Source organism: Hemicordylus capensis, chromosome 2 (genome assembly GCF_027244095.1).
Source record: "Hemicordylus capensis ecotype Gifberg chromosome 2, rHemCap1.1.pri, whole genome shotgun sequence".
Taxonomy (NCBI): Eukaryota; Metazoa; Chordata; class Lepidosauria; order Squamata; family Cordylidae; genus Hemicordylus; species Hemicordylus capensis.
Window position 1 is genome coordinate 230,275,700 of NC_069658.1, and position 26,248 is coordinate 230,301,947.

The 26,248-nt window shown below is 47.1% G+C and overlaps 1 protein-coding gene across 2 annotated transcripts in view; it reads left to right on the plus strand.

Moving 5' to 3' along the window:
- LOC128342321 (class I histocompatibility antigen, F10 alpha chain-like) overlaps positions 1-22,172 on the plus strand; it is a 34,313-nt gene extending 12,141 nt beyond the window's left edge. The window contains exons 4-7 of one of the 2 annotated variants that reach the window (XM_053289527.1): positions 11,834-12,106; positions 12,485-12,769; positions 14,579-14,662; positions 21,306-22,172. In XM_053289527.1, coding sequence (XP_053145502.1) covers positions 11,834-12,106; positions 12,485-12,769; positions 14,579-14,662; positions 21,306-21,364 — 701 coding nt within the window. In that variant the 3' untranslated portion in view covers positions 21,365-22,172. The remainder of the gene's footprint in view (positions 1-11,833; positions 12,107-12,484; positions 12,770-14,578; positions 14,663-21,305) is intronic. The other variant, XM_053289528.1, reaches the window with a different exon arrangement.
- The last annotated feature ends 4,076 nt before the right edge of the window (positions 22,173-26,248 follow it).

Here is a 26,248-nt window from a genome sequence, read left to right on the forward strand (position 1 = left end):
AGAAGATTCCTTGATGGGAACAGCACCGGAGGGGGAAGAGCGGCGGCGGGGGGGTAAGTACTACCACCCCCCCGCTTAAAGCGACAGGCCCCCCCTGTGCCCGTCCGGGGGGCCTCCGAACCTTGCACACCCCTACTTGACAGTGAGACATTCAATAGATGCCACTTTAGCTAGCATATGAGGATGGAAGCTGCACCTGTTGATATGCTACTTGTACTTCAGCTGCATGACTGCCTGGAATCCAGTGGGTGCCGTTCCAATCTCCAAATGCTGGGGAAAACACCATCTAGTGAGTTCCTGCCTGTCATTCAGCTGTTAGACACAAAGCTCTGGGCATGGTGGAAGCACGATCATTTTTATAGCTGAAACATTACTATCTTCCATCATGCCTGTCATCCAGTGGTTAGACATAAGAGCTCAATGACAGGCAGAAATTGACAAGGTAGTATTTCCTCCAGCATTTAACATAAGTACATAAGAACAGCCCTGCTGGATCAGGCCCAAGGCCCATCTAGTCCAGTATCCTGTTTCACACAGTGGCCCACCAGATGCCGCCAGAAGCCACAGGCAGGAGTTGAGGGCGTGCCCTCACTCCTGCCATTACTCCCCTGCAACTGGTTCTCAGAGCCATCCTGCCTTTGAGACTGGAGGTGGCCCACAGCCCTCCGACTAGTGGCCATTGATGGACCTCTCCTCCATGAAGTTATCCAAACCCCTCTTAAAGCCATCCAGGTTGTTGGCTGTCACCACATCCTGTGGCAGAGAGTTCCACAAGTGGATCACGTGTTGTGTGAAAAAGTACTTCCGTTTGTTGGTCCTAGACCTCCTGGCAATCAATTTCATGGAGTGAGCCCTGGTTCTGGTAATGTGTGATGGGGAAAAGAATTTCTCTCTCTCCACTTTCTCCACACCATGCATGATTTTATAGACCTCTATCATGTCTTCCCGCAGTCGTCTTTTTTCTAAACTAAAAAGCCCCAGGAGTTGTAGTCTTGCCTCATAAGAAAGGTGCTCTAGGCCCCTGATCATCTTGGTTGCCCTCTTCTGTACCTTTTCCAGTTCTACAATGTCCTTTTAAAGATGCGGTGACCAGAATTGTACGCAGTACTCCAAGTGTGGCTGCACCATAGTTTTGTATAATGGCATTATAATATTAGCTGTTTTATTTTCAATCCTCTTCCTAATGATCCCTAGCATTGATTTTGCCTTTTTCACACCTGCCACACATTGAGTCAACACTTTCAACGAGCTGTCCACCACGACTCTTTTGGTCCTTTTGGGTTTTTCGCCTCAATGTGCATCACTTTACATTTGCTAACACTGAACTGCATTTGCCATTTTGTCGCCCACTCCCCCAGTTTAGAGAGATCCTTTTGGAGCTGCTCACAATCCGTTTTGGATTTCACTACCCGGAAGAGTTTGGTATCATCTGCAAATTTGGCCACCTCGCTGCTTACCCCTGCTTCTAGTTCATTGATGAATAAATTAAAAAGCACTGGTCCCAGTACAGATCCCTGGGGGACCCTACTTCTTACTTCCCTCCATTGAGAAAACTCTCCATTTATACCTACCCTCTGTTTCCTGTCTTTCAACCAGTTAGCAATCCACATATGTATTTGTCCCCTTACCCCATGACTCCAAAGTTTCCTCAGGAGTCTTTGATGGGGAACTTTGTCAAAAGCTTTTTGGAAGTCCAGGTATACTATGTCAACTGGATCTCCTTGATCCACACACTCGTTGACACCCTCAAAGAAGTCCAAAAGGTTGGTGAGACAAGATTTACCTTTGCAGAAGCCATGCTGGCTCACTCCCAGCAGGGCCTATTCTTCTATGTGCTTTACAATTTTATCCTTGAGGATGCTTTCCATCAATTTGCCTGGAACGGACGTTAGGCTAACCAGCCTGTAATTTCCCGGATGGCCCCTGGGTCCCTTTTTGAAAATCGGTGTTACATTTGCTACTCTTCAGGGATAAGTTGAAAATTTTAGGAAGGAGTTCAGCAATTTCACATTTGAGTTCTTCGGGGACTATTGGATGGATGCCATCCAGCCCTGGTGATTTGTTAGCTTTCAGTTTTTCCAGACAGTTTAGTACATCTTCTCTTGTCACTTCTATCTGACTCAGCTCTCTAGCCTCCATCCCTAAAAAGCCTGGTTCAGGAACAGGTATATGCTCAGTATCCTCTGCTGTGAAGACAGACGCAAAGAACTCATTTAGCTTCCCTGCAACCTCCGTATCCTCCTTAATAATCCTTCACTCCCTCATTGTCTAATGGCCCAACCGCCTCCCTGGCAGGTTTCCTGCTTCTGATGTACTTAAAGAAATTTTTGTTATTCCCCTTGATACTTTTGGCAAAATGTTCCTCAAACTCTCTTTTTGCCTCTCTTATTGTCACCTTGCATTTCTTTTGCCAGACTTTGTGTTCCTTTCTTTGTGTTCCTTTCCTCTTCATTGGGACAGGCCTTCCAATTTCGGAAGGAAGTCTTCTTCCCTTTTATGGCTTCTTTGACGGTACCCGTTAGCCATGCTGGCATCCTCCCAGACTTAGTGGTATCTTTCCTCCTTTTGGGTATACAATCTAACTGGGCTTCTAGTATTGTGGATTTGAGTAAACTCCATGCACTCTGGAGCGAAGTGACTCTCCTGATTTTCCCTTTCAGCTTTCTTTTCACCATACTCCTAATTTTGGAGAAGTTTCCTCTTCTGAAATTCAAAATGTCCATGTTAGACATCCTTGGTGATTCTCTCCCCACATGTATGCTGAATTTGATGGCACTGTGGTCACTGTTCCCTAAAGAGTCGATGACACTGATGTCACGCACCAGGTCCTGGGTGTCACTCAGAATTAGATCCAAGGTCGCCTTCTCTCTGGTCGGTTCCATGACCAACTGTTCTAGGGCACAGTCATTTAGTGTACCTAGAAATTTGACCTCTTTGTCCTGACCTGACTGTGAATTTACCCAGTTTATATGTGGGTAATTGAAGTCACCTATAATTACAGCCCTGCCTCTCCTTGACGCCACCCTGATTTCCTCCTGTAACTCCCAGTCACTGTTGGCATTTTGATCCGGAGGGCAATAGCACATCCCCAGTAGCACATTCCCTTTCCGGCCCTGTATAGTCACCCACAGGGTTTCTGTGGAGGACTCCAGTCCACCTAGGTTTTCTAGCTTGTTAGATTCTATCCCTTCTTTAACATACAGAGCCAGTGGTGCCTCCAAAAAACAAAACAAAACAAAAAACCATACAGAGCAACTCCACCTCCAAGGCGCCCTCTCTGTCCTTTCTGTAGAGTTTATACCCAGGGATAACTGGTTCTCACTGCTCCACCATGTTTCTGTTATGCCCACTATATCTATTTCTGCGTTAGCAACCAAGCACTCCAGCTCACCCATCTTGGCTCGGAGGCTTCTGGCATTGGCATATAAGCACCTATACGCTGAATCTCTCCCCTGAAGTATGCTATTCTTATGACTCTTTGCAGAGGCGTATCTAGGGAAAATAGCGCCTAGGGCAAGCACTGAAATTGCGCCCCTTGTCCAAACATCTGACACCCATCTTTCAGATAACTTTACCATAATAATAACTCAAAAATACAAGTCAAGCTCGTTAATCTTTTAATCTTTCAAAAAATATTTAGCAGTGGACGTAGCCAGACCAAAAAATGCTGGGAAACTACAATTTCAGTATGTTGGGGCTCATGAAATACCCCAAAACTATGTGGAGGTATACTTGGAAAACTAAATAGAAGTGTCTGTCTAATTTTCTACTATGCATTGGTGCATCACTATTACATAAGTTTTAAAAATAAATGGAGAATTTGACTTTTCCCATATACTCTGAAAATAATAAAAGTATATGCTGAGTAAACTGTTTCAGTGCTTGGAATATATTCTAGTATTTCAGAAAGACAATTAAAATGAGAGAAAGAGAGCAAGAAACTCCCAGTGGGCCTTAATACTGAGGATTTCACACTGATTCAAAGACAAACTCACCATTAATAGTCATATTAAGACATCACATTTAACTCACTTATCACAAGAAGCAATGTAAGAGCAAATGAATACAATCCTAGCTCATAAGCTTCAGCTCAGTATTCACAAGCCCTGATTCTCTGTACATAGTGCCAAACTACATATGTGTACAGTGACTTATATTATATTAAATTAATTTTTTGTAACCTGTAGCCCCTTCGGGGGGCTTCCTAGAGGCTGTGGGGGGGGAGTGTCTGCAAAGGTCCCCCCTCCCTCTGCTGGCCTCTAGGGCCTCACAGGGACCATTTGAGCATGTGTGATGGCCATTTCTTATTTTTATTTTTTAAAAATGGCAGCTGAAAACAAAATGACCACCATGCATGCTCAAATAGCCTCTGTGAGTCCTGGCATGGTCTAGGGCCTCACAGATGCCATTTGAACATGCGCGGTGGCCATTTTGTTTTCAGCAGCCTTAAATATATATATATACTAATTTTAGAAAATGGCGCCCCCCTTCAAGTGGCGCCCAGGGCACGTGCCCTGCCTGCCCTACCCTAGATATGCCCCTGACTCTTTGACCAGCTGGCACAGGCTCCCGTCTGCTCTTTATGCGGTTCTGCTCTGTCCCCTTCTGTTTTATCTGAATTCTTTGTACCCTTGCACTTTAAAGGATGGCTTTTGCCAAATGGAATACTGCCCAGCTCCCATCGGCTGTTCCCGAGGAGTCATTTTAAAAGCTGCTCTGCAACCTTTTTGATTTTAAGCGCCAGCAGTCTGCTTCCATCTTGGTTCAAGTGCAGCCTGTCCCTTTTGTACAGGCCTTGCTTGCCCCCAAATGTTTCCCAGTGCCTAACAAATCTAAACCCTTCCTCCCGGCACCAACGTCTCATCCACACATTGAAACCCCTCAGCTCTGCCTGTCTCACTGTACCTGCGCGTGGAACAGGTAGCATTTCTGAGAATGCTACCTTGGGGGTCCTGGACTTCAATACACTACCTATCAGCCTAAATTTGGCTTCCAGGACCTCCCGACTACATTTCCCCACATCGTTGGTGCCAACGTGCACCACGACAGCTGTCTCCTCCCCAGCACTGCCTAGGAGCCTGTCTAGACGCCGCGTAATGTCCGCAACCTTCGCACCAGGCAGGCAAGTCACTGTGCGGTCAACATGCGGGTCACAAACCCATATCTCTATACCTCTAATGATCAAATCACCCACTACAAGGAGGCCCCCACCCCCCAGAGGAGTATCCCCCGTGCGAGAGGATATGAGCTCATCATCCACGGAAGGGGTCCCTTCTAAAGGAGCATTTCCCTCTTCCTCAGACCAATGTCCTCCTTGCCTGAGACCTTCATTCTCCCTGACAGCAGAGGAGCTACCAGCCCTGGAGTGGGATGCCTCTATCACATCCCTGAAGGTCTCGTCCACATGCCTCTCTGTGTCTCTGAGCTTCTCCAGATCTGCCACCTTGGTCTCAAGGGAACGGATTTGTTCCCTGAGAGCCAGGAGCTCCTTGCACCGAGCACACACCCATGACTTCTGCCCATGGGGCAAATAGTCATACATGTGGCACTCTGTGCAATACACTGGGAAGTGCCCCTTCCCCTGCTGACCTTCTATCTTCATACTGTTTTAATTGGCTCTTTACAGTATTTAGAGATAGTTTATTGTAAGTATTTTATTATCTGTTTATTAGGATAGGTCTCAGCTGTAATGGTCAGCTATTTAACTGTCCAAACAGCTTTCCCCAAGAATATGAGGGATATGAGGAAGGGATTTGCACTTACGTTCTCTTCTCCACCAGGCTCCTTGTGATCACAGGGGTTTATTCCAAACTCCCCCGCACACTTCCCGCTAAACTTTGGAGATTGGAACTGCACCCACTGAAGTTCTGGCTGATATGCAGCTCAATTACAGGCGGAATATCAACAGGTGCTGCTTCCTCATATACTAGGTAAAGTTGTACGTATTGCATGTCTGCCTGTCATGCAACTGTGAACCGTTCTGGGCCCTCTGGTCCTTCCAAAGATCCCAGCAGCCACTCCCCTGTCTGAGATACAGGAGGGTTGTCAGTTGTCAATCAGCAGGGCTGAGGCCCAGTAGTTTTGAGAGAAAATGATGCAAATGAAAGAAAATCATCAAATAGAAATATGTATAGAACAACAATATTGGTGGGTAGTAAACATTTTAGAAGTTATTTGTACCAACACTCCCGATGTTGTACAAAAACCAGATTTCTCACTGAACAACCTTTCTGTTCTCACAGTATCTACATGTGCTTTCTGTCTCTTGTTTTCCATAGCTACACACACATACACACACACTCTTTTTTCAAGTGCACTTTTTGTTGCACTAACGCACAATAGTACTACATGGCACTTGTAGCTTCTGGGCTTTTTGAAACCATATTGTTTTTGGTTCGGTTATTCCTGGAAACTTCACTCCTCATGCGCTCTAACTAGGCCTCAGGTGTGATGTCACATCACAGCCAACATGGCAGCTGCTTGTTTAAGAGGGGAGTGGCCATCGAGGAACTTCAAGCCTTAATTTCAGCTGAGGATGAGCAGATTCGGGGTGGTGGGGGAAATGCCAGGTGACTTGTAATCACTTTCTGGTGAGAATGGAACAATAGATTTTTTTTTTTAAAGGAGACATCCCCATTATTTATTTATTTATCTATCATATTTCTTAATTGTGTTCAGATATACTCTGCACCTGGCCAAACTGCCTGATTGGTGTGGGTGTGAGACACACTCATTGGGCGTCTGAGATCTTGGCCTTTATTAGCGTGGGCTGCAGCCAGAGGCGCAGTGCAGGCAGCCGCCGAAGCTGTGGATGGGACTGAGGGCTGGAGCCGACATACTAACTTGAACGGCTAGAGAAGATTCTTGCTCACTTTCGCTGTTGGTGAGATTGGGTCGAAGTAGTTGTTATGTGTTTGCGTTCATCTAGAGATGGAGAGACAGGGGGTGCCTTGGTTGAATGTGGGGCAGCTATTCCGGTGGTGGTGGGGAATAGAGAAAGTAATGTTGGCAGGTCAGCAGGCCATTCCAGGGGAAGGGCGGTCAGAAATTTAATAGCTGTCTCCACTTCCGGCTGTCCTGACAGCTCTATGACCTCGGGAAGCACGGCCGACAACCCACATAGCCTTACCTTGCTCCTCTGCAATGCCAGGTCGGTCCAAAATAAACCCGAGCTCATCCATGATAAGATATCCATCTTATTTATTTATTTAAACATTTTTATACCGCCCAAAACTTACGTCTCTGGGCGGTTTACAACAGGATAAAAACAAAGTAAAACATTTATTTATTATTTTTCTGTGTGAACTGCCCTGAGCCATTTTTGGAAGGACGGTATAGAAATCAAATAAATAAAATAAAATAAAATAAATGATTATGGATGAAGGGGCTGACCTGGTGTGTATCACTGAGACTTGGTTGGGGGAGGCGAGTGGCCCAGTCTGGTCCCAGCTTCTTCCTCCAGGATATTCTGTAGAGGAGCAGGTAAGGGGACGTGGGCGGGGAGGTGGAGTGGCTGTGGTCTACAAGGATAACATCTCCATACCAGGGTCCCTGTTAGGGTATCAGACCATATTGAATGTGTATACTTGAGTTTGGGGACCAGGGATAGATTGGGACTTCTGTTGGTGTACTGATTGCCTTGCTGTCCAACAGAATCCCTTACTGAGCTCATGGACTTGGTCGCAGGACCTGCGTTGGAGTCTCCCAGACTTTTGGCGCTGGGGGACTTCAATATTCGTTTTGGGACCAATTTTTCCTGGGCAGCTCAGGAGTTCATAGCGGCCATGACAACTATGGGCCTATCCCAAGTAGTCTCCGGACTGACGCACATTGCAGGTAACACGCTTGATTTGGTCTTCTACTCTGAACAGGATGGTGTTCCGTGGGTGGGGACTCCTGTGATTTCCCCATTGTCATGGACGGACCACCATCTGGTTAAAGTTAGGCTTACAACTACTTTCCATCTCTGCAGGGGCGAGGGGCCTATGAGAATGGTCCACCCGAAGAGGTTATTGGATCCAATAGGATTCCAAGAAGCCTTGGAGGGATTTACTGTTGGCTGTGCCGGTGATCCTGTTGATGCCCTGGTGCAAAACTGGAATGACATGCTCACCAGGGCAGTAGACACGATTGCTCCTAAGGGTCCCCTCTGACCCACTTCAAAAAAGGCCCCTTGGTATACGGAAGATCTATGGTGGCAGAAGCCGCAAGTTAGGCGACTGGAGCACAAGTGGAGAAAGACTCGACTTGAATCCAACAGATTACGACATAGAGCACATTTAAAGATCTATGCTCAGGCAATAAGTGCGGCAAAGAAGCGGTTCTTTTTTGCCCATATTGCATCTGCGAGTTCACGTCCAGCGGAGTTTTTCAGGGTTGTGAGGGGGCTAGTATGTGCCCCCCCTTCCTTGAATCAGAATTTGGAGTCACCAGTTACCCGCTGTGATGTGTTTAAAGAATTTTTAGCAGTTAAAATCTCTCAGCTTTGGGCCGACTTAGATGGAGACGCCACAATTAATTCGATGTCTGAACTGGAGGTGTCCAGCAACTCCTCTTATGTGGTTCAACTGGATCTTTTCAGTTTGTGACTCCTGAGGAAGTGGACAAGCTGCTTGGAGCAGTGAGGCCTACCACTTGTTCTCTTGACCCTTGTCCAACATGGCTTGTTCTATCTAGCAGGGAGGCTGTTGTAGGAGGCCTGGTAGAAATCATAAATGCTTCTCTGAGGGAGGGCAGGATGCCTCCTTGGCTTAAGGAGGCAATTGTTAGACCTCTTCTTAAGAAGCCTGCATTAGATCCCTCAGAGTTGAGCAACTATAGGTCTGTTTCCAACCACCCATTGTAGGGCAAGGTAATTGAGAGGGTGGTGGCCTTCGAAATCTGAGCTTAAGTCCCTCAAGGCGCACGCGCACAGAAGGCTTCCTGCACTTCGCAGACGGCAGGGAAGGGGGCGGGCGGGCGGAAGGACATCTCGCTGCCGCCCGCCCGAGCGTGGTCGGACTCGGTCCGGGTGAGATTTAAAGAAGCGAAATGGCTTGAGGGGGCTTCGGGGGCGGCAGGGAATTATCCTGCCGCCCGATTTTTAAAACAAGAAGGAGCCCCGGAGCCATAGGAGCGGGCGGAGAGCGATTCTGCAGTCGCATTTTTTTTAAGAATTATGGCGCCAAAGCTTCAAAGCGTGGGAGGGGTGAGTAAAGCCCCCCCGCCCTTAATGGGACCCCCCACCCTAACCCTCCCGAACCAAAACCACCCCTTGTCCGGACCGGTTCGGAGGCCAGTAGAATGGCCTCCGAACCGGTCCGTGCACACTACTACCACCTGGCAGGGAAGTTCACAGTATCAAATGGAGCTGCAGAAACAAGATACGGCTCGGACACCGTTCTTCTTCATCGGGCTTGGCTGCAAGCTGTCAACACGAAAGTTGACAAACGTTGCTTTCCAGCAGTGAATAGAAAGCTGGTGACGTAATTTATAGTACAAGCCGAGAGCTCCCAGCTGGCAGGAATTCAAGGCTTATCAGCCCTCTGCAAGAGGCGTTTACTCCTCCTAATAGTTTCAAGCTGAGTTCTGCATCTTGTTATACGCCTCTGTTGTGGAGTCAGTGGAGGTTGCTTGCATAGCTCCTCTTCTGATTGGTCCGTCACGGTTTCTGCTGTCTCAGGTTGTTGTGCCTGCTCTGAATCATCTGCCTCAGCCTTTTCTTGGAAACTGACAGCCGGCCCCTCAGACACCCCGGCATTGGATGAAAAGTTGACAGCCTCCCCTTCCTCCTCGCTGTCTGAGATCGAGGGCGTGACAGAAACCACTGGGAGGGATCATCAGGGGATATGGAGCTGGGGTGTTACCAGTACGCTGATGACACCCAGATCTACTTCTCCATATCAACTTCTTCAGGAGATGGCATAACTTCCCTAAATGCTTGCCTAGAAGCAAGTAATGGGCTGGATGAGGGAGAATAAACTGAAACTGAATCCAGATAAGACGAAGGTACTTATTGTGCGGGGTCAGAACTCTAGAGATGATTTTGATCTCCCTGTTCTAGATGGGGTCACACTTCCCCAAAAGGAACAGGTCCGCAGTCTGGGAGTACTTTTGGATCCACACCTCTCCCTGGTGTCTCAGGTTGAGGCGGTGGCCAGGGGTGCTTTCTATCAGCTTCGGCTGACACGCCAGCTGCGTCTGTTTCTTGAGATGAACGACCTCATAACAGTGGTACATATGTTGGTAACCTCCAGACTTGACTTCTGTAATGCGCTCTACGTGGGGCTGCCTTTGTAGGTAGTCGGAAGCTTCAGTTGGTATGGAATGCGGCGGCCAGGTTGGTCTCTGGGTCATCTCGGAGAGACCATGTTACTCCTTTGTTGATAGAGTTGCACTGGCTGCCAATAGGTTTCCGGGCAAAATACAAAGTGCTTGTCATAACTTATAAAGCCCAAAATGGCTTAGGCCCTGGGTATCTAAGAGATCGTCTTCTTCATTATGAGCCCCACCGCCCATTGAGGTCGTCCGGAGAGATCCGTCTCCAGTTGTCGCCAGCTCAGCTGGTGGCCACACGGGGACGGGCTTTCTCGGTTGCTGCCCCATGACTGTGGAATGCGCTCCCTACTGAGATACGATCCTCCCCATCTCTGACAGTTTTTGGAAAGCATTTGGAAACCCTGCTCTTCACCCAAGCTTTTTCTGTTCTTTAAAATTTTAAGGTTTTAATTCATGGATGATTTTTAAATTGTTAAATTGTTTTAAGTTTTTGTATATATTTTAACTTCTTTTATACTATTGTTAACTGCCCAGAGACGAACTTTTGGTGCTGTGTACAAATATAATAGATAAATAAAATAAAATAAATATTTCTATACCACCTGATATGTACATCTCAATTATTCGAGATGGATGTAAGTTCCCATATAGGTGTCCCCCTTGCAATTTTTCTTTCCTCCGAGAATTTGGGAGATCAGGAAGATAGCACACGGAGACTTAATTAGCCAAAGGTCAAGCCTTTAGACATGGAGAAAAGTGAACAGGAGAATAAATGCATGTTTACTTGGAAGTAAGTCCTACCAGGTTCAATGGGCTTACTCTAAGGAATGTGAGCATAAGATGGCACCCATAATGAAGAGGACAGCTTCCATGAAAGGAAACTATTTCAGGGAGTGATTTATTATGAAGCAACAGTTTCCTCTGAGGAAAACATTCCCTTTAATGACTTGGGTGCAATCTAATGTAAGCTTTTTGTGGGCTTTAATCAGGGTAAACATGCATCTATTCTCCTGTTCAGAGCATAATAGTGTTTTAATAGTTTTAATGTTTTAAATTTTAATTGTTGAAAATGTTTTAATCTTTGTATTGGTTGTTTTTATTGTTTTGTTGTAAACCGCCCAGAGAACTTGCGTTTGGGGCGGTAAAAAAATGTGTTAAATTATAGAAATGTGTTTATTAATAATAAACAAATGGTTTGTTTATTAATATCAAGCCTCAAAAACAAGGAATAATAATAATATATTTAATAATAATAATAATAATTATTATTATTCCTTGTTTTTGAGGCTTGATATTTTCATGTAATGGAGATGTCTCTTGGGGACACGCAAGGCTTATTGGGGTTTCAAATCGCCTCATTCCTTGGGCCTGAGTGTTGGTTCAGGGCACCATGCATTCTGCACACAATCGACACTTTGTTCCAGAGAGAATGCTGGTGCATCTCCAAGGGAAGAGTTTTCTAGTCATGGGGTTGGAGTGATATGGGGTGTCCAGAAGCTCAGTTTAGGGGGCATCCTCATGTTGCTGATTTAGGCTGTTGTTGAGGAACCAACTTCAGTCTCCTCTTCCTGTTTAGATTTTCTCTCCTGGCAGGGAATAAGTGTCTGTAAGCTGAGGGAGGACGGTCAGAAAGTGGGGAATATCCGTTATGGCTACAATGGGAGGGACTTCCTCAGCTTTGACAAGAACACCCTCTCCTGGACTGTAACAGCCAATGCTGCAGAGTTCAAGAGGATGTGGGACACTTTCACAGGCAGTCCTCTGTATTGGAAGGAATTCCTGGAAGGGAAGTGCATTGAATGGCTAAAGAAATACATAAAATATTCGAAGGAATCTCTGCGGAGGAGAGGTGAGAACAGATATTTTGCTACATTTTTGCCCCCTGTGCAATCTAGACTGAAAAGTTGATCTTCTTGTTGTGGAGAATGAACAAGGGAAAAGATTAGAATTATGGGCTTGTTGTTGGGGTATATCTGAGGATGTTCTTTGTTGTAAGATGCTTATGGAGGTTGCTGCAACCTGGAGGATTTCATTTCTCTGTGATGCTGCAGGTGTGTGGTCACCCATGTCAGGAGACTGAGGGTAGGACTGGCTGACCATTTGGATTCCTTCCTATTCTCAAAGCACAGCATCTATTCTGACGGCTATTGGAGAAATGCTGAATGATATATTGAAATGCATCAATATATGAAATGTATGGAAATTGCCCATGATTGCATTTTTGCAGAGCCCCCAGTGGTGAAGGTGCTACAAAAGATGGACTCCAATGGCCTGGAGACTCTCATCTGCCGGGCCTACGGCTTCTACCCCAGGGAGATCCGTGTGACCTGGAAAAAAGACGGAGAGTTCTTGGAGCAGGAGACCCACTGTGGGGAAGTTATCCCCAACTCAGATGGGACCTACCACACCTGGACTGGCTTTAATATTGACCCCAAGGACAGGTCCCGCTACCAGTGCCAGGTGGAACATGTTGGTTTTCCAGAGCCTCACCTCTTTGCCTGGAAGGAACCTGGTGAGTGACTGAGCAGAGGGAAGAAAGGACTGGCTTTTTTGATACGTTGGGAGGGCAGATCCTGGGAGATGAGGAAGGGTTTATTATCATCAGGTGTGCTCTTTGGGTCGGTCTTCCAAGTGGAAGTCCAGGCCTCAGCAATGGGTGAGGGGGCTCCAAAATGCCCAGGGGGAGGGTCATTGGAGCAAGAGACCCACCATGAGGATGTTGTCCCCAACTCAGATGGCACCTACTGTACCTGGCTCAATCAATCGCATGTTGCGAATGCAACGCTGGCCATTTAACTCCTGAAGGGGCTGCGCGGAGCTACTTAGCAGGGAAGAGTAGGATATTGCAAACGCAGCGGCCATGTAACTCTCAGACACGGGGTGTGTGTCGGGGCCACGAGGCGCGGCCCCTGATTGGGCATGGCTTGGGTTCTTTGAACCCGTTCGCCCAATAGTAGCTCCGCCCCTGCTTGGATGCAATATCTATAGGGGAGGAACAGCAGGAGAGAGGGCATGCCTTCATCTCTTGCCTGTGGGCCACTGTGGGAAACAGAATACTGGACTAGATAGGCCTTGGGCATGATCAGGAAGGGCTGTTCTTATGTTCTTACTAATACCAGTATAATGAGGAATTGTATCAAATGGTTTATCAGTAAGGAAATTTTCATCACAGTCATCTGCTGGGGAAAAAACCCATTCCTCTGATAGGACTTGCAATACCATAGCCCCAATTATCAGGCCGATGCAGTGCACAACCCTACTGGCTAGCCTCCTTGGGGAGGGAATTGCAGAATATCTGGCCGCATCTCCAAGATAGGGCTGAAAGAGATTGCTGGCTGGAACCTCCATGCAGACAGTACTGAGCTAGATGGACTAAGGATCTTGTTTCATCAGTACTCAGTTCCTCACTGACACACTGGTGATGGTGGCAGAAGAGAGGCACACTCTCAGCCCAATTTTGGAGATCAGTAGAGCTAAGACGAATCTTGTCCACCAGCCGAGGGTTAATCACCTAATCCTATATACACCCTGAGGTGTGATTGGTGTGATAGAGCAGGCCCTGTTGATTACAACTAGTGGTGTGCCCGATCTGGTCCGGAGCCATGCAAAAGGCCTCTGGACCGATCCGGAATTCGGGTGGTCCGGGGGTCTGGCGGCAGGGGGAGTGTCACTTTAAGGGCGGGGGGGTAGTACTTCCCCCCCCCGCCGCTCCCCCCACCCCCGGCGCTTGACTTTAAGGAAACGTTTTGGGGCGGCAGGATTCCTCCCTGCCGCCCCTGCCCCCATCGTTGTCTGCAAAACTCTGAGCAAGTAGAAGCTGGCGCCATGTATGCGCCTTTGCCAGCGCGCGCGCCGCATACGTCACACACGTTTCCTTAAAGTCGAACACCGGAGGGGGAAGAGCGGTGGGAGGGGTAAGTACTACCCCCCCTTAAAGCGACACTCCCCCAGTGCCAGACAACTCCTCCATGGTTCCGTGCACATCCCTAATTACAACTGGGGTTCTTTTTATCCCTTAGCCCAAGAGACCCTCTCGCTCTCGCTCTACAGAGACTCTTGGGAGGTTTTCCGCTCCTGTCTGACTGGCTAACCTCGAGGGTCTTGCTAGTTTCACACATCTAAAAGCACTGGCATCTCATAGACCTTGATAAAAAGTGGGACAGAATGGTTAATAATGACTAAATACATAAATAATATTCATAACAGAGGAGATTGTTTAGGAACTTCAACTATTTGGTTCTATTTTCCTGTTTCCCCCCATCCCCTCCCCCCATTGTTTGGAGACTCCTTTCAATTATTGTATTCTTGTTTTCCATTTCAGCTTCAGTGGGCCCCATTGTGGGGGGCATCCTGGGGGCTGTGGCAGCTGTTGTCCTGCTGGTGGCTGCGATCATCTTCTACATGAGTAAGGAAACTGTGGATGAATTTGCAGAGGGAGGGGAGATGCTTGTCTGTGGTAGAAACTCTCACTGCTGTATAGTACAGACTTCCTGTTGGGGGGCAGCCAGTAATTACCCATAAAATCTCATAGTGCCTCTAAGCATCTGCCCCTGGACTAAGTGACTGATACTGGGATACATTTTGGGGCAAGCAAGGCCTGTACAAAAGGGACGGGCTGCACTTGAACCAAGATGGAACCAGACTGCTGGCGCTTAAAATCAAAAAGGTTGCAGAGCAGCTTTTAAAATGACACCTGGAAAATAGCCAATGGAACCTGGGCAGTATCTGGTTCAGCAAAAGTCATCCTTTAAAGTGCGAAGGTGCAAAGGATTCAGATAAAACAGAAGGAGACAGAGCAGAACCACATAAAGAGCAGACGGGAGCCTGTGCCAGCTGGTCAAAGAGTCATAAGAATAGCATACTTCAGGGGAGAGTTTCAGTGTATAGGTGCGTATATGCCAATGCCAGAAGCCTCCGAGCCAAGATGGGTGAGCTGGAGTGCTTGGTTGCTAATGCAGAAATAGACATAGTGGGCAGAACAGAAACATGGTGGAACAGTGAGAACCGGTGGGACACTGTTATCCCTGGGTATAAACTCTATAGGAAGGACAGGGAGGGGCGCCTTGGAGGAGGGGTAGCACTGTATGTTAGAATCTAACAAGCTAGAAAAACTAGGTGGGCTGGAGTCCTCCACAGAAACCTGTGGATGAGCCTGAAAGGGAACGTGCTACTGGGGACATGCTATCGCCCTCCGGATCAAAATGCTGACAGTGACTGGGAGTTGCAGGAGGAAATCAGAGTGCATGGCGTTTACTCAAAACCACAATACTAGAAGCCCAGTTAGATTGTATACCCAAAAGGAGGAAAGGTACCACTAAGTACAGGAGGATGCCAGCATGGCTCACGGGTACCGTCAAGGAAGCCATAAAAGGGAAGAAGACTTCCTTCCGAAACTGGAAGGCCTGTCCAAATGAAGAGAACAGAAAGGAACACCAACTCTGGCAAAAGAAATGCAAAGTGACAATAAGGGAGGCAAAAAGAGAGTTTGAGGAACATTTAGGTAAAAGTATCAAGGGGAATAAGAAAAACTTCTTTAAATATATCAGAAGCAGGAAAGCTGCCAGGAAGGCAGTTGGACCATTAGACAATGAGGGATTGAAAGGGGTTATTAAGGAGGATATGGAGGTTGCAGAGAAGCTAAATGAGTTCATTGCATCCAGGGGAGTAGCGAGGTTGGAGTGGGCCCAGAGACAAGATTTTGAAATGCGCCCCCACTCACTGAAGCTCAGCTAATTTAATGGTACTATAGAAAGACATGCTGTTCAGGTAGCTCCAAGTCTTAACACTCACATCAATTTCGGAGGATGAATACAACTGAAGGAAGCCCGGGGGGGGGATCGTGGCTGGGGGAGTCAGTCATGTGACTTGTCTCTGGGGGGCCCCTAAGGCAGTGGGCTCCCAGACAACTGTCTCCCCTTGCCCCATTATAGTTACACCCCTGTTTGTGTCCGTCTTCACAGCAGAGGATACTGAGCATATACCTGTTCCTGAACTAGAATTTTCGGGGGTGAAGGCTAAAGAACTGAGTCAGATAGAAGGGACAAGAGATGATGTTCTAAACTGTCTGGGAAAACTGAAAACTAACAAATCGCCAGGACTGGATGGCATCCATCCAAGAGTCCTAAAAGAACTCAAATGTGAAATTGCCAACCTCCTAGCTAAAATATATAACTTATCCCTGCAATCGGGCTCTGTACCAGAGGACTGGAAAGTAGCAAATGTAACACCAATTTTCAAAAAGGGATCTGGGGTGATCCGGGAAACTACAGGCCGATTAGCTTAATGTCCATTCCAGGCAAATTGATGGAAAGCCTCCTCAAGGACAAAATTGTAAAGCACATAGAAGAACAGACTTTGCTGGGAGTGAACCAGCATGGCTTCCACAAAGGTAAATCTTGCCTCACCAACCTTTTGGAGTTCATTGAGAGTGTCAACAAGTGTGTGGATCAAGGTGATCCACTTGACATCGTATACCTGGACTTCCAAAAAGCTTTTGGCAAAGTTCCTCATCAAAGGCTCCTGAGGAAACTTAGAAGTCATGGGATAAGGGGACAAGTATATGTGTGGATTGCTAACTGGTTGAAGGACAGGAAACAGAGGTTAGGTATAAATGGAGAGTTTTCACAATGGAGGGAAGTAAGAAGTGGGGTCCCCCAGGGATCTGTACTGGGACCGGTGTTTTTTAATGTATTCATAAATTATCTAGAAGTAGGGGTAAGCAGCGAGGTGGCCAGATTTGCAGATGATACCAAACTCTTTCGGGTAGTGAAATCCAAAATAGATTGTGAGGAGCTCCAAAAGGAGCTCCCAAACTGGGGGAGTGGGTGACAAAATGGCAAATGCGGTTCAGTGTTGGCAAGTATAAAGTGATGCACATTGGGACAACAAACCCCAACCTCAAGTATACGCTGATGGGATCTGAGCTGTCGGTGATTGAGCAGGAGAGGGATCTGGGGGTGGGTGGGTGGACAGCTCGTTGGAAGTGTCGACTCAATGTGAAAAAGACCAATTCCTTGCTAGGGATCATTAGGAAGGGGATTGACAATAAAACGGCTAATATTATAATGCCCTTATACAAAACTATGGTGCGGCCACACCTGGAGTACTGCATACAATTCTGGTTACTACAGCTAAAAAATAACATTGTAGAAGTGGAAAAGGTGCAGAAGAGGGCAACCAAGATGATCAGGGGCCTAGAGCACCTTTCTTATGAGGCAACGCTACAACACCTGGGGCTTTTTAGTTTAGAAAAAAAATGACTGCGGGGAGACGTGATAGAGATGTATAATATCATGCATGGTGTGGAGAAATTCTTCTCCCTCTCCCATAACACTAGAACCAGGGGTCATCCCATGAAATTGATTGCCGGGAAATCTAGAACCAACAAACGGAAGTACTTTTTCACACAACACATAATCAGCTTGTGGAATTCTCTGCCACGAGATGTGGTGACAGTCAACAATCTGGATGGCTTTAAGAGGGGCTTGGATAACTTCATGGAGGAGAGGTCTATCAATGGCTACTAGTCGGAGGGCTATTGGCCACCTCCAGCCTCAAAGGCCAGGATGCCTCTGAGTACCAGTTGCAGGGGAGTAACAGCAGGAGAGAGGGCATGCCCTCAACTCCTGCCTGTGGCTCCCAGCAGCATCTGGTGGGCCACTGTGCGAAAAAGGATGCTGGGCTAGATGGGCCTTGGGCCTGACCCAGCAGGGCTGTTCTTATGTTCTTATGAAGATCATCTTCTCCACCTTAAATTAAAGTGCAGCTGTACACCAGTTGAGAATCAATAATCCCCTGGTGATGAATTGACAACATCCAGATTATTGACTCAAAACCTATGGCCATCTAGTCTAGCCCTCCGGTAAGGGGGGAAGTGTAAGGAGGGATTTAAGGATGTTCACGAACCAAACTCCACATACTGGTTCAGTATCGCGGGGAGGAGAGGGGTGAGTGCAAGCTTTTAAAAAAGAGAACAGGTCCTCATCTGCTCTCATGCAGATTTCTGCTGGAGTGACGCTTGTCCCAAGAACCTGTATGTGGTGCCAGCATGCACATGGCATTTGTGCATGTGCAGGTGCCATTTGCATGGTCAACATGATTTTGCTGACCATGCAAATGGTGCTGGTGCATGCACAAATGCCATGTGTGTGCTGGCACAGTGTGCAGGTTCTTTGGATGAGGCCACCCCAACAGGTAGTTGCATAGGGCCTGTTCTTCTCTTTTAAAAAAACAAAAAACCCCACTCACCACTCTGCTCTCTGTGACGCTGAACTGGTTTGGGCTTGGTCTGAACTGGTTTGGTGCCAAACCAGGGCACGAATTTCAAAGTATGACAAATGGACGTACTTTGAGTTGTCCCAGTGACTTCGGTGAGACTTTCTCCTTTGAATATTTATATTTCTTACTTTTTATAATTGTAAAATTGTGAATAAAAGTACGAATGTGGATAAAACTGGATGAGTCTGGGGCGTGCTTCTTCCACATGGGCCTTCCCCTCGGGAGATTCACTCCTCATGTCTTTTCCAGTGAACAGACCAATCTGGGCCTTAAGGTCTCCCGGTCTGCCACTGACAACTATCCACCTCCAAGATAGTTGTGAAGCTGAAGCTAAGCACAGCATAGGATACTATCCTATATCCAGACAGTGTAAATAACACATTGGTTAGGCAGCGTGCTCTATACTTTTTTCGCATCTGTGTGTGGAATGAGTTTGTTCTGGGAGGCAGTATCAAGGGATTGTGTGCGCCCATGCATTCAGAGTGGGATCTTGTTGATTCAACCTGAGTGAGATCTAAAATTAACTGAGTGGACATCAAAAAATGTGTGAGTGCGCATACTCACGCATGTCTTAGAGGGAACACTGCTGTTAGGGATGTGGCCCTTATTTCCCAGCATTTTAGAGCATGAGTTAACACAGACAGTCCTTAACACAACATGTAAAACTAAAAGGAATGTTTGTTAACTAGCTTAACCCACGCAGAGCATCTGTGCACTAGTTCTTGATTCCTCTCACCCCCTGCCACAGCCCCCGTCACCTCAGAGATCTCTCCACCCTCACCCGAACCCTGCTTCTGCTCCTCCCCAAAGGCCCTTCTTCACTGCCGCCACCGCCATGGCCGCTCATTCTCCTCAGGCCGCTGACAGACTCGGGCCCATCCCTCGCCCTTCCTTCTTTCTCTCTTCCCCTCCCTTCTTTTTCTCTCCTCCACTTGCTCTTCCCCTGTCTTTCTTCCCCACTCTTCTTTTTTTCTTTCTTTATCTCCCTTCCTGAGTTAACAGATCTTGTTCATCTTGTTTTCTCATCTAATTCACACAGTGGCAGGCTCCTTCTCCTGAAGGGACTCTTTCCTCCCTCACTACCCCTCTCTTTGCAGACCCCTGCCCACTATCCTCATTCATTCATTCATTCATTCATTCTTTCATTCATTCCTCTCCTCTACAATCAAAAACATCTTCCAACCAGTAACAGTTGCATTCCCACTGTCCTTAACCATCACAGGCTCCTCCTCCTCCCTGTTTGCATATGGAATACCCACTGCCCAATCACCATGGTGCCACAGGCTCTTCCCCCCATCTAAATATGGAATCCCCACTGCTCAATCACCACAATGCTTCTGCTCGTGAACTCTCACGAGAGCTGCCACACACGGGATTAGCCATGGGTACATCTTAGAGAATTAAATATATATAGAAGATAGTATATTCCTGCCTACTGTAAAGTAAAGTGTGCTGTCAAGTTGATTTCGACTCCTGAAGCCTACAGAGCCCTGTGGTTTTCTTTTGGTAGAATACAGGAGGGGTTTACCATTGCCACCTCCCATGCAGTATGAGAAAAGCCTTTCAGCATCTTCCTATATCGCTGCTATAGGTCTTTCCCATAGTCTTGGAAACATACCAGCAGGGATTCAAACCGGCAGCCTTCTACTTGCTATTATTTATTATTTTATCAAATTTGTATACTTCCCCAAACTTTCGTCTCTGGGCGGTTAGTCATGCATTTCCCTGCTGCGCCACTTAAGGTGGCTCCTGCCAACTGAGGATACGTATATTGCTGCCTATTGAGGATTACCCAGCATGCATCTGATGAAGTAGAGTTATTGTGGCATTTTTGGTTTTAGGGTTCCACAAAACTCTTGATTGTCTTTGCTGCTGCAGACTAACATGTCTGCCCCTCTTAAACATTTGGAGTCTCTTGGCTGGGAATCTAGTCTTATCTCAACCCAATCGGATGCTCAGGAGGTTCTCTGTTGTTGTTGTTTTATTACTACTACTATTTATATACTGCTTTCCCACAAATATGATCAAGTGGTGAACATAGAAAATAAATTAATAGAATGGTGCTCTGTCCTCACAATCTAAAAAGAAATACAAGGTAGAAACCAGCAACAACTATGGAGGATTGTTGCACTGCGACTGGAGAGTGACAGATTTAGATATATCAGATCTAAATATAAGAAAATTGCCACTTAACCAGGGATAAGCACTAGGAATGTAGGAAGCTGCTCCAAGACTGCAGTCAGGAGTCTCTCTCAGCCCTATAGTGGAGATGCTGCCAGGAAGGGAACTTGGAACCTTCTGCTCTTCCCAGAGTGGCTCCATCCCCTGAGGGGAATACCTTCCGGTTCAAGTCTCCCGTTGATATGCAAGCAGGGTGGGCCCTGCTTAGCTAAGGGGACAGGTCATGCTTGCTACCACAAGACCAGTTCTCCTCCCGTACTTTCCTGTCTCTTCAGAGTCACCTCTGCCCTCCCAGTTCAAGCCTTCAGATGTTCTGCTAAATGGTCCTTGAGTGATTTCTGGAGGGAAGCCCATGGGGTCAAGTTGGAGCCAAGCAGGTGGTGGCTTAATGCTAGGAAATGTTCTAAGAATTATGCAGAAAACCTGTGGGCCTTTCTCCACTGGCGTTGCAAGGAAGAGACTGGAGCAGTGTCAGCCTGAGAGGGGTTAAAGAGCCCTGTCTCACTGCTGCAGAGGGAGGGATGGGATATGTGTGTGTGTGACTTGCTAGGGTGACTTTCCACTCTGACGCTCTGATTTTGTGTTTGCAGAGAAGCAGCAGGGAGGCTACAAAGCAACGTCAGCTGAGGGACCCTCCTCCTCCCTCTGAAGTGACCCTTCAGCACCAGAGAAATGGTGCACCGCTGCCTGAGGGGCAGTGGTGGTGGAGTGCTGCAGGGACGCAATCCTGTTACTTTTCCCCCTCTAGGGTCTCAGCAGGGACACAGGGCACTGAGCTTTTTACATGCCAGCAATCTTCACCCCCTCCCCTCCCCTCCCCTTGTGGCAGGTTCGGGGACAGAATGCCAGAGATTGCCAGTCTGCTCCTCCCATATGTGGAATATATGTTTTCCTCTCTGGGGTAAACAGCAGCTTCAAAAGGAGTGTGTGGAGTAGGGTCAGCACCAAGCAGATCTGCAAGACAAATCTTGCTGGCTCCACAGCTGTGGAATCATCTCCCCGAAGAGATCTGACAGGATGCCTCTCTTTCCACTTTGAGGAGGACTTGGCCCCCTTTTAAATCCAGACTAGAGGTTGGGATGTAATTGCGAATATGACGGATATTTATACTGTCTTCAAAGGGCTCACAATCTAAAAAAGAAACATGATAGACATCAGCAACAGCCACTAGAGGGATGTTGTGCTGGGGAAGGATAGGGCCAGTTGCTCTCCCCTTGCTAAAAAAAGAGAATCGCCACTTTTAAAAGGTACCTCCTTGCTCAGTTAGTGGAGGACTGCTAACTGATTCTCTCCCCCCACACACAAACACACTATTTGTAATTACCATTTTCAGGCTGTTAAGTTTTGTTTTTGCAAAATGTTCTGGGTTTTTTGGTTGTGTTTTATGATTCCTAATGTCTAAATGTGTGCTTGCATTTCATAGAAAAGCAAGATAGAAAATAAAGAAATGAATGGAATCCAAAGGCACTGATCTCCTCATTTCTCTTTCTAAAAGTGACAAAAGTCAATGGAGCAATGACTCCTGCAGAGGGGACAGTCTAAATAGACAGAGGAATCCAAATTCACCTCATTTCTTCTCATTTCTCTTTTTACAAGTGACAAAGAAGTCAATGGAGCAATGACTCCTGCAGAGAGGACAGTCACCTAAATGGGCAGAGGAACCTCTTCAAGTGGTGGCTTTCTTAAAGTATTTTTATACTTTATCACTGTTATACCATCTTATCGCCGTTGAGAAGGAAACTTATCAAAAATGAGGGGACTGGTAAAAAGAAAGCTGAAAGGGAAAGTCAGGAGGGCCAAATCACTCCACAAAACAGGGAACTTCTTCAAAACCACAATAATGGAAGCTCAGTTGGCATGTGTACCAAGGAGGAAAGGTACCACCAAGTTCAGGAGGATGCCAGCATGGCTAAGTAACAAGTAGAGTCAGGGAAGCTGTAAAAGGGAAGAAGACTTCCTTCAGAAAATGGAAGCTGCAGTGCTCTCTTCCAACTGCACAGGCGCGCTGGAGCGCCTCGCAGTTCTCAGGTGCCACTGGGCCACACAGTCAGGCCCAGCAGCCATCTCCGCCACGGGGAAAGGCTAGGGATGCCTTCTCTTCTTACACCCATCCTCCAGCAGCTAGAATTATTGAAGCAATCGGTGTTTTGGCCTCCTAGTGGGGCAGCGGGTGCGGGGTGGTGGCAGGAGGTCCCTCCCCAGATCTTGGAGGCCAAGGGCTCTGGCCCCAAGGCCGGGGGGTAAGCGTTCCTCTTCATAGATGAACAAGCCTTGCTGAAGGAGAACCAGCATGGCTTCTGCAAGGGGAAGTCTTGCCTCACTAACCTTTTGGAGTTCTTGGAGAGTGTCAACAGGCATGTGGATAAAAGTGATCCAGTTGACATAGTATATACTTGGAATTCCAAAAAGCCTTTGACAAAGTTCCCCACCAAAAGGCTCTTGAGTAAACTTAGCAGTCATGGGATAAGGGCACATGTTCGTGTGTGGATTGGGAACTGGTGGAAGGACAGGAAACTGAGTGTGGGAATAAAAGGACAGTTCTCTAAATGGAGGGAAGTAAGAAGTGGGGTCCCCCAAGGATCGGTCCTGGGACCAGTTCTCTTTAATTTGTTCATAAATGATCTAGAATTTGGGGTGAGCAGCCAAGTGGCCAAATTTGCAGATGACACTAAACTATCAAGGGTAATGAAATCCAAAAGGGATTGTGAGGAGCTCTAAAAGGATCTGTCCAGCCTGGGGTAGTGGGAGACAAAATGTCATATGCGGTACAAATTAAGCAAGTGTAAAATGATGCATATGGGGGCAAGAGACCCTTATTTCACATATACGCTGATGGGATCTGTGCTGTCAGTGACTGACCAGGAGAGAGATCCTGGGGCCGTGGTGGACAGCCCGCTGAAGGTTTTGAAGAAGTGCGTGGCAACTTTGAAAGAGGCAAATTCCAGATAATTAGGATTATATAAATCTATGGCGCAGCCACATTTGGAGTACTGCCTACAGTTCTGGCCACCGTATCTCAAGAATGACACTGTAGAACTGGAAAAGGTGCAGAAGAGGGCAAGCAGGATGATCAGGGGCCTGGAGCACCTTCCTTGTGAGGCAAGGCTACAGCATCTGGGGCCCTTCAGTTTGTAAAAGAGGCATCTACGGGGAGACAGGATCATAGAAAAGCAGAATAGAATATAAATGGATGAATGAAATCCAAAGGCACTGATCTCCTCATTTCTCTTTTTTAAAGTGACAAAGAAGTCAATGGAGCAATTACTCCTGCAGAGAGGGGACAGTCTCCCAGGCTAAATGGGCAGAGGAACCTCTTAAAGTATTTTTATACTTTATCGCCGTTATACCATCTTATCGCCGTTGAGAAGGAAACTTCTCAAAAATGAGGGGACTGGTAAAAAGGAAGCTGTAAAGGAAAGTCAAAACACTCCAGAAAACATGGAACTTATTCCAAACCACAATCCTAGAAGCTCAGTTGCAGGGGCGTAGCTATAATTGCACGAACGGGTTCAAAGAACCCGAGCCACGCCCAATCAGGAGCCGCCATTAGCGGCCCTGACAGGCCCCCCGCGTCTGACATCAGATGCGGGGGCGGGAGTTTAGCTCCTGAAGGGGCCGCCTGGCCCCTTCAGGAGCTAAGACTGGTGCTGTGTTTGCAACGCAGCCCAGAAGCGGCTCTTCCCTGCAGGGAAGAGCCGCCCACGCATCTGACAGCAGATGCGGGGGCGTGGCTATCCCCTGCGTCTGATGTCAGACGCAGGGGACGGGGCTATCGGGGCGCCCGCTGCAGCTGCACACAGGCTGCCGGCGGGCTAGCTACGCCCCTCCTCAGATTGAATGTATACCAAGAAGGAGGACGACACCAACATAGCTAACAAGTAGAGTCAGGGAAACTGTAAAAGTGAAGAAGACTTCCTTGAGAAAATGGGAGTCCTGCCCAAATGAAGAGAACAGAAAGGAACATAAACTCTGGCAAAAGAAATGCAAGGAGATAAATGCAAGCATGCCCTCAATTCCTGCCTTTGGCTTCTAGCGGCATCTGGTGGGCCACTGTGCAAAACAGGGTGCTGGACTAGATGGGCCTTGGGCCTGATCCAGCAGGGTTGTTCTTATGTTCTTATGAGACAATAAGGGATGCAAGAAGAGAGTTTGAGGAGCATATAGCTACAAGTGTCAAGGGGAATGACAAAAACTTCTTTAAATATATCAGAAGCAGAAAACTTGTCAGGGAGGCAATTGGGCCCTTAGATGAAAAGGGCATGAAAGGGATTATTAAGGAGGATCAGGAGATTGCAGAGAACCTGAATGAGTTCTTTGCATCTGTCTTCACAGCAGAGAATACTGACCATAGACCTTCTTTGGAAGTGAGTTTCCCAGGCTTGGAGGCTGAAGAACTGGGCCAATTTGTGGTGATGAGGAAAGATGTTCTAAACTGTCTAGAGAAACTGAAAAACAAATCTCCAGGGCCAGATGGTATCCACTCAAGAGTTCTGAAGAAACACAAATGTGAAATTGCTGATCTCCCAGCAAAAATATGTAACTGTACAAGAGGACTGGAAAGTAGCTAATGTAACTCCAATTTCCAAGAAGGAATCCGGGGGGATCTGGGAAATTACAGGCCAGTTTCCTACTCTTCTATGCTGGGTGAACTGATGGAAAGCATACTGAAAGACAAAATTGTTAAACACATAGATGAACAGGCCTTGTTGAAGGAGAACCAGCATGGCTTTTGTAAGGGTAAGCAGGGGCGTAGCAAGGTTGGAGTGGGCCCAGAGACAAGATTTTAAAATGCCCCCCTCCACTGAATAGTGGTAAACAAAAAATACAGTTCTGTGTGTGTATATATATATATATACTGTATATACACACACATAATGTGCCACAATAGAACATCATCCTAAATTCTGGACGATAGAGAAAGACATGCTGTTCTGGTAGCTCCAGGTCTTAACACTCACATCAATTTTGGAGGATGAATACAACTGAAGGAAGCCCGGGCGGATATGTGGCTGGGGGAGTCAGTCATGTGACTTGCCTCTGGGCCCCCCCCAAGGCAGTGGGCCCCCAGACATCTGTCTCCCCTTGCCCTATTATAGTTACGCCCCTGAGGGTAAGTCTTGCCTCACTCACCTTTTTTAGTCCTTGGAGAGTGTCAACAAGCATGTGGATAAAAGCAATCCGGATGACATACTTGGACTTCCAAAAAGCCTTTGACAAAGTTCCCCACCAAAGGCTCTTGAGTAAACCTAGCAGTCATAGGCAAAGAGGATAGGTTCATGTGTGTCTTGGTAACTGGTTGAAGGACAGAAAATGGAGGGTGGGAATAAAAGGACAGTTCTCTAAATGGAGGCAAGTAAGAACTGGGGTCCTCCCAAGTATCTGTACTCAGACCAGTGCTCTTTAACTTGTTCATAGCTGATCTAGATGTTGAGGTGAAGTGGCCAATTTTGCAGATGACACCAAATTATTTAGGGTAATGAAATCCAATACAGATTGTGAGGAGCTCCAAAAGGATCTTTCCAGACTGGGAGAG